We start from the raw sequence: 8,460 nt of genomic DNA on the forward strand, positions 1-8,460 counted from the left end.
TGGAGCGAGGAGCGAGGAGCGAGGGAAGAGGTGGGTGTGGAGGAGCAGGGAGGAGTTTCAAGAGGGTGCTGGTGGGGTTTGGTGTGTTCGGTCCTTGGTTGGCGGCTGGGAGAATGCGACCATGCAGAGGAGGGGGATTGGCCGTGAAGGGGGTACTTTTCATGAATACGAAGGGGGTGGGGTCAGAGGGTGGTAGATTGCATGGGATACTGTGGGGCAAGGCGATGGATCCATGTAACGAAGACAAGACTGAGGACATAGTGGAGGGAGCGAGGGAGGAGAAGAGGGAGGAGGGAGGAGGGAGGAGAGGAGGAGGGAGGAGGGAGGAGGGAGGAGAGGTAGCAGGAGAGGGAGGAGGAGGGAGGAAGAGAGGGATGTTGGAAGAAGAGGATCCTTAATCAGTCTCGAGCAAACGCTACGAGTCGTTCAGAGCTGCAAGTTCAGATGAAAGGGCAACAAGCGCTGTTGCACTTGTTGCTCTTTCTCTTGGCAATCCCCGCGCGACCTGAGCTGGCTGTATCCTTGCGAGACTTGAAGTATCAAAGATTGAACAACCCTCCTTCCTGGACGGCTCACCTTTCTTTCTCCTTCAGCACCACTCTGTCAGATCTGCAGGGGCACCAAGCATCTCGATGCTGGGTTGCGATTCGCATCAATAGCACACTGCTGGACACGCTCGAGGTCCCATGGACACCATCGCCCAACCATCACATCGTTTCTTTCTCCCTGCCTCCTCACGGGAGACACGAGGCGAGTCTTACCTGGAGTCTGTCCTCCAGCGCCGATGGACCGTCTCGCGCCGTCTCTGAACAAGACCTCGTCCTCATGCCCGAGTGCGAGTTTTCCTCCCAAGTCATCCCAGCGACGTGGGAGGCATGGATGGAGCAGTACTCTCAGTTCCACAGCAGCGTGGTAAGAGGGCTGTGCTCCCAGCGTTACCTCGTCTTCAACGCCACTGAACGACGAGGACTGGGCAACCAGATGATCACACTGACCTCCACGTTGCTTGCTGCGCTCGCAACCAACAGAGCCTTCCTCGTGTGGTGGGAGAACCCGCGCCGGCTACGACATTTCCTGATGCCCCGCATGTTCGAGTGGGACATGAAGGAGCTTCAGCTGCAGGGCTTCTTGCAGGACATCGAGACAGTGGCTCAGATCTCGAGCGATGACGACTGCGAGATGCTCGCGGACATTGATGCCGATCTTGTGGTGCACAAGACTACACAGCTGTGCCCGCTCTGCGTCTTCCTCGACAACATAAACTGGTTTCAGAGCTCTCAGGTCCTCTCCCTCGTGCCTGAGCCAAGATTTTACTTCTTCATCGGTCGGACAGTCTCCTCCTTGTTTTCTCCCTCCCCTGCCCTCGAACAGAAGCTGGAGGCTCTCTGGGGGCAGAGGAAGGCTTGCGGCTCGCTGATAGTCCTTCAGATCCGTGTGGGCACAGCCTGCACGTCAGGGTATGAGATTCTGAAGGAGGAGGGCGAACGTCAGATCTACCGTTGTGCTCGCAAGATTGCAAACGCGTCGAAGGATGCCTGCCTGATGATCATCACAGACGACAAGAAGATCCACCCGAGGGCTCAGCAGGAGCTGGCGGGCCTCAAGCTGCTCTTGAGTGAGGAGGAGGTGATACACGTCGGACTGGACCATGAATGCTCGGCAGAGAGCGAGGAGGAGATCTTTTCGAGGCTGCTGGGATCGTTTGCTGACTGGCATGTGATGGGGGAAGCGGATGACGCGATCCTGTCGGACACGTCCTCCTTCGGGTACTCGTCCTATGGCAGGAGCATGCGGTTGCCCATCACTGTGTGGAACCATGATGAGGCTGAGGACAGGTGCGAGAGGAGGACGTGGGGCCCTCAGAAGCCTTTCCCCTACGTCAACACAGCCGAGCGGTTCTTTCCTCCCCATGCTCCTCTTGACTCAATCTCTCCGTCCGTTCATCCCTTCACCCATATCCCCGTCCGCAGCAGCGGGCCAGGCAGCCGGGGGAGGGCGGGGGAGGAGCGAGAAATCCAAGTGGATATCTGGATGGAGAGTCAAACGACGACATGTCGGTGTAGATTCAAACTCTCCCCGTCAGATGATGCGAGTCGTGGGGTAGCAAAGCTCTCAGTCAACGACACTCTAGTCTTCTCTGCTCCTCTGCGCAACGTGTTGAACTCATCAGAGGAAGTCGACAAGGAATTCTCAGTTTCCCTCCACTTTGCTAGACGGGGTTGTTTCAGCATAGAGTTTGCTGTGCACATCGCATTTGACAACCGACACGTCAAGAAGTGGGTCTGTTTTATAACAGAGGAACAAGACGATCATCTCGTCCCTCTGCTCTCGGTGCTCAACCAGCGAGCTTTGGAAAGGATGAGCAGAACTGTTTCTCTCCAACTTGATCCGCACTCATACGACAGGATCGTTGAGTTTCATCGCCGTGCTCTTGTACAGTCACGCCGGCTCCTCCGTTGGGACTTCATGGGGGAAGTCAGTCAGACTTGCCTTGGCCTGGCTGCGTTTCTCTTGGTCGACAACTGCTCGTCTTACCATAGGCATCGGCAGGATTGGCTTCGCAGCATCGGCTTCTGCCACCTGTACACATACACACATGCTGAGCGAGATGGTTCCAGAGAGGACAAGAGGTGCAGCGATGGAGGCAGAGCAGGCGCAGCCGTTGATGTACAGCTGGAGGGGCGAGCTCACAGACTCTCTTGCTCGCCATCCTGGAAGCTTCTCGCATGCAAGGCCTTGAAGGCCTCATTGTCCTCTCTGATACGACGTCTCCTGCTGCAGACCCCTCCTCTATCTCCTCGTCCCTGCAGGCAGCGATCAACGAGCTGCCTCAGTCAGCAGACGTCCTCCTCCTCGCGTACTGTGAAGAGGACTGTAGCTCAGAGCACGAGGGCAGGTCCATCATCATAAGGGGAAGGCGACCAGCGTGTGCTCGAGACTTCCTGCTGACTCCGGCAGGTGCGCGGAAGCTTCTTGCTCTGTCCTCGCCCTTCCCATCCTCGGACCTCAGTCACACCATGACCATGTTGATCGCCTCCGATGCCTTAGAGGCCTACCTCCTGCGGGACCCTGCCTTCCTCGGCTCCAGCTCACCTGGGCTCGACGGGGAGTGGCTGCCCCCCTGCCTTCAGTTCGGCAAGGTCTGGCGGAGGACAAGCAGGGAGCTCGTGCTCTCCTATTACCCCTCCTTGCTCAGCAACCACTACCTCTCTTCCATCTATGGCGTGCAGCTTCCCCCAGCATCCGACGCCTCCAAGGTCTTCTGGCTCCACCCGATGAACTTTTCGCATGCTCAGACGGCCGTCATGAGGAGCTGGAAGGAGCCGGAGGGACAGGGAGAGGGGGAGACCCTGCGAGTCCTCGTGGCAAGATCCAGCTCGTGCCGGTCGGTGCTCGGAGGCAACATGGTGGCGAACGGACGGGTCGAGTGTGAGGGCAGGGTCGTGCACGTGGTGGAGGATCGACCTTTGAAGCGAAGACTGTGCCTGGTGATCTCGGAGGCAGGGGATGTAGATGTTGGACACTTGCGGTCTGCTCAAGACTCCCTTGTGCTGCTCCCTGGGCCTGCGAGCAGGCAGCTGTTGCGAGAGCTGATCAACATGTTCTCCTTCCCACTTGTTCGCCACTCTTTCTTCGTCTTCTGCTCCCGAGGGAGCGTCCAGGACATGAGCTGTCACAAGCTGGCGATGGAGCTGAGAGAAGCAGGCTCCTCGGTGGCACAAACGTCCTTCCCGTCCTTGTTTCATATCAAGTGGAGCGACGTGCCTCAATTCCTGCAGGCCGCGTGACTCTGAGACTCTCGTGCCGCGATGATTCGGCGAGGCTCCGACGGTTGTTCGTAGTCATTCCGAGTGTCCAAGTCCCCCCCGGACCCGGGCCCGGCAATAAACTTGAATCTCATTCACTAGCCTCACATCGAGCGCTTCCATTCGGTCCCCTATTGAGTTCTGTAGTTCGATCTTCTCTGAATCATATCGAAGGTTTTTTGACTCACTAGCGGCCTCCTTCGCTTGGATCCCAGTCGGAGCTGGGCACTGGCAGCGCCGCGTCACGGCACGGTTGCCAGCCTCCGATTATGAGCGAACTACCTGCCCTTCTAGTCACTAAGTCCTTGTCACTAAGTAGTGAGCCGGGCCGCCCGGCAGCCTCGGAGGCTCTGGACCGTCTCCAGCTGAGTCACCGTACCGTCTCAAACTTGAAGTAACCTCCGGCGACAATCTGCCCGGACCACAAAAAAAAAGTCCTTTGTGACCAAACATGTAACAGAGATTAACAGAGTACTAATTACCCCACCCCACCTGAATATTCACTTCAATTTTAGCAAATGTATTTAAATTATTCATCTTATATTCAATTTAAAAAAGATCAATTCAATTTTTTTAACTTTGTGTTGGCCAACTATTATGTCCAGGTCATATTGGTCCTCGAACAATAAAAGTTTGCCAAGACCAAACAAAAACATAAGGGGATCAAACGAATGAGTGCAATAAACTATAAAATTTCTCAAGATTTTGGTACAAATGTATTGTCAACTCTTAAAATTTGCAATTGATAGGCCTGGGTGCTGTATTCCAACGGATCGCGACTGCCCAATATGAAGTTCGAGCAGCGAGGAACGAGAAGCGAGAGAGGAAGAGCATGTCTGCATGAGAACGGACACGAAAGCAAGTGACAAGCACATCTTCTGACCTTCTTGCCTGCCCTGTGTACTTTTGCAACCATGAGCCGCAGTCGTCTACCCCCACTGCATGGTAAGACGAGAATGGGAGCGGACGTAGAGTCCTACTTTGTCCAGCATAACATCCGAATACTGTTCGAGGATCTTTCTTTGCAGCTAGCAATGAATCGCCCGGCCGATCCTTGCCTCTATATCTGTAAGAAAATGGCGGAAATCTGCGGCATTGAGCTTCCACCCACATCACAGCGTTCTTCGAAGGAAGAAGACATGTCGTATATCAGGATGCACTTGGAGTGGAGGAAGGACGGGAAACACTCGTCCATCCGAGCTTCGAAACGATCCCCGCATGCTAGTGACAAGGAGTGGGGCGAGTGGTGCCAGAGCCTCTACCAAGACGTCATGTCTTCACTACAGCCCAACGAGGTCCCAGTCCCCTCCTCCTTCCCTTCCAGGGCGAACAAGGACGAGAGTCCTGCGGAGCCGGCAGCCCCGTAAGAATCGTCTTGTTGCATGTTTGCCTGTCTGTGACCTTGCCCTCCGCCAGCATGCCTGAGGCTGAGGACAGTGCGGAACCGCAGCGGGAGGACCCGCTAGAGGCGCTAATGAGCAGTTGGCAGCAGCTGTCGATCGAGGGATGCGACCTGAACGAGATCTTCTCGAAGCTCGACCTGGACAAAAACGGGAGGGTGAGCAAGGACGAGCTGCGAGAGATCTTTATCCAGCTGCACATCCCCGTGGAGAACGTGGACATCGATAAGGTTTTCCACGCTCTGGATGCGAACCAGGACAACTCTATCGACATCGACGACATCCGTCAGATCATCTTCCGCCGCATCGACCTGCAGGTCATTGAGGACCTGGCCAACAACCTCGACTGGGCGAAGCTGTTCGCAAGGAAGTTCATCTCGCAGACGAAGCAGGGGAAGCGGCGCGCCTCCCTCTCCGGGGCCATCGAGCGAACCCTGAGCAACCGTTCCCTGATCCAGAACCTTTTGGACGACGTTAAGAAGGAAGTCGCGGTGCAGCTGGAGCAGAAGCTCAACGAGAAGTTGAGCTCGAACAAGACCAGGAGCATGGCTCCGCAAAGTTCGTTCAAGGACAAGTTCTCCATGTCCTCCAGCCACCTGCGGAACGCAGGGTTCGGCTCTCTGCGATGGTTCAGGAGGGGTCTGGACGGAACGATCGGCCTCCCTGCCATCAACGTGAAGGAGGCGATGGAGCTTGAGCACAGCTCGCTGGAGACGTTCATCACGGGGAACTACCAACTGAGGACCTGCCCAGCTGAGGAGTGGGAGTTCGTGGTGAGCCCATCCGAGGCAAGGAAGTACCCCGGGGAGGAGAGCGAGGAAGATCCGGGGGGAAGGAAGCGATGCCTCCTGTCGGAGCTCATGCAGTCTCCGCTCGTTGCTGCGTCAGGGCTGACGGAGGAGGAGCTGATTGCGCTGAGGCTGTACACGGTGATGAGGTGGAGGTCGAGTGCGATGTGAACATGACGAGCATGGAGCAGGGGCCGATGTACATGCTGTACAACGAGGTGCTGCGAGGAGCGCTGCACAGGAAGAAGCAGAAGGGCCAGTTCTCCTATGTGACAACCATCCACATGATCAACAGCGGCATCCTGAAACTGGCCAGCGCGTCTCCTCTGCCGCCCGGCAGGAAGGTCTACCGAGGCCTCTCGGGGATGAGGCTCCCTGAATGCTTCTTCGTCGACGATGCGTCGGGATGTCGAGGAGGCGTCGAACTTGCTTTCATGTGAGGCGGGAAGAGGAGGAGGAAGGGAGGGAAAGGTTGTAGGAGGAAGAGGAGATGTAGGCACCACGAAGGATGTAAGAGGTACAGGAGGAGGAAGAAGAGGAGCAGGTGTAGGAGGAGTTCGAGACTGAATCCATGGCAGGTCGACGACGGTCAACTTTGACGTGGCGCTGCAGTACACAGGCAGCAGGGACAGCCTCCTCCCCATCATCTTCGAGATCAGCATGGGGCAGGTGGATCGGGGAGCGTCATTGCATTGGCTGAGCCAGTACCCGGAGGAGAACGAAGTCCTGCTCCCTCCCCTCTCCAACCTGGAGGTGATCGGGTCCCCCAAGGCCGAGGTCTTCGGAGAGAGGAACGTGCTCGTGTTCTCGATGCGGCTGAACGTGAACCTGAAGAGCATGAACAAGGAGGAGCTGGAGGGGAGGAGGAAGGCCCTGCACATGAACGCCCTCAACAACACCATGCAGGAGATCGAGCGAGATCTGTTCCAGCGGGTTGCGATGCTGCCGAAGGGAGACGCAGGGACGGTGAGGGGGGAGGGACGCAGGGTGGTGGAGCGGATCCTGGAGGAGTGCAACAGGTTTGTGGAGCTGTACGAGTCGCAAGACGTCCGATGGTACAACAAGGACATGCACTACAAGCATGCGCTTGAGGAGAGCTCGAACTTGCGGTCCCTCTCGCTCGAGCTCTTCTCCTACTGGGAGGAGAACACTGAGGTGGCGGACTACAACATAGACGCGCTTTCCATGATTCAGGTCCACCGTCTCAAGAGCTCCTTCCTCCTCCAGTGCTACAGGGAAGCGGAGACGGAAGAGGAGAGGAAGCAGGCCGCGCTCAAGATTGTCATCTGGGAAGGGCTGGTGGAGAGCGAGGAGAAGATTGACACGAAGCGCGGCTTCGACGGGGATACGGCTCTCATCACTGCTGTAGCTCAGGGCAACGTGGATCAGACTATCCTTCTCCTCGACGCCAGCTGCTCCATCCACGCGCAGAACCGCAAGGGCTTCACTGCCCTCGCCACAGCATCCCTCAACGGCCACCTGGACTGCGTGCGGATCCTTCTCGAGAGGAAGGCAGACGTGGCCAAGATGAACGACAGGAGCGAGCCTCCCCTCTTCCTCGCCTGCCGCTCCGGACACGTCGAGTGCGTGAAGCTGCTGATCGAGTATGGCGCGCGGGTGCAGACGAGGGCGATGGAGGGCAACTCGAGCGTCTTCGTAGCAGCCGAACAGGGGCACCTGGACGTGCTGCAGGAGATCGTCAACGTGGCAGGCACTAAGATCCTCCTGCAGAGGAACGCCAAGGGCTGGACCTGCCTCCACCTAGCTGCCCAGCAGGGGCACCTGGAGGTTGTGAGGTTTCTCGTCGAGCAGGGAGGGCATCGACTGTTTCGCTCCAAGGACGGGACAGGACGGACGTGCCTACACTGGGCGTCGAAGTTTTCTCGCAAGTCGTCGCAGAAGTCTGTGCTGCAGCTGCTGAGGGAGCTGCCCGAGCTGAGGCTGGAGGACCCTGACAACCAGTCGCGCAACTGCATGCACCTTGCGGCCCGCTATGGCTGCGAGGAGAACCTCGAGTACATCTGCAGGGAGGGAGGGGCAAGCCTGCTCACGGAAGACATTTACGGTTTTTCCCCTCTCCACCTGGCGTGCCTGTCGGGCGTCCGTGAGTGTGTGAAGCTGCTGTGCGAGATCGGAGGGACAGAGCTGCTGTGGAGGAAGAGCAGGCAAGGAACCATCGCCTTCCACTTCAGCTGCGCCAACGGGAGGAGGTGCTGCTGTTTAGTGCCTTCCCTGTGTCCCTCCCTCACCTCCATGCAGGAAAATCACCGAAGACCTTCTCAACTTGGGAGGAAACGAACTCATCAATGCTCGCAGCTCTGACGGCAGGACGCCAATCTTCTATGCTGCGATGAATGGACACACCCGAGAGGTCCTCTCTCCTCTCTCCTCCCTCCTCCCTCCTCCCTCCATCTCCACTCTCACCCCCCCCCCCGTCCTCTCTCCGTCCTCCTTCCTAACCGTACC

At 57.3% G+C, this 8,460-nt stretch overlaps 2 protein-coding genes across 2 annotated transcripts in view; both read left to right on the plus strand.

Annotated features, from left to right (window-relative positions):
- Positions 1–444: 444 nt before the first annotated feature.
- Positions 445–3,788, plus strand: GUITHDRAFT_137749 (hypothetical protein; the record flags this gene model as incomplete). The annotated part of the gene is made up of 2 exons (XM_005834078.1): positions 445–2,667; positions 2,811–3,788. 2 exons carry the CDS (start codon positions 445–447, stop codon positions 3,786–3,788), a joined length of 3,201 nt encoding a protein of 1,066 aa, XP_005834135.1.
- Positions 3,789–4,945: 1,157 nt separating this feature from the next.
- Positions 4,946–8,460, plus strand: part of GUITHDRAFT_107067 (hypothetical protein) — a gene marked incomplete at both ends in the record, with an annotated part of 4,668 nt that continues 1,153 nt past the window's right edge. Inside the window, 5 exons of the mRNA XM_005834079.1 lie at positions 4,946–5,169; positions 5,223–6,135; positions 6,186–6,430; positions 6,573–8,204; positions 8,254–8,365. Coding sequence (XP_005834136.1) covers positions 4,946–5,169; positions 5,223–6,135; positions 6,186–6,430; positions 6,573–8,204; positions 8,254–8,365 — 3,126 coding nt within the window. The remainder of the gene's footprint in view (positions 5,170–5,222; positions 6,136–6,185; positions 6,431–6,572; positions 8,205–8,253; positions 8,366–8,460) is intronic.

The sequence above is a fragment of the Guillardia theta genome (assembly GCF_000315625.1).
Source record: "Guillardia theta CCMP2712 unplaced genomic scaffold GUITHscaffold_27, whole genome shotgun sequence".
Taxonomy (NCBI): Eukaryota; class Cryptophyceae; order Pyrenomonadales; family Geminigeraceae; genus Guillardia; species Guillardia theta.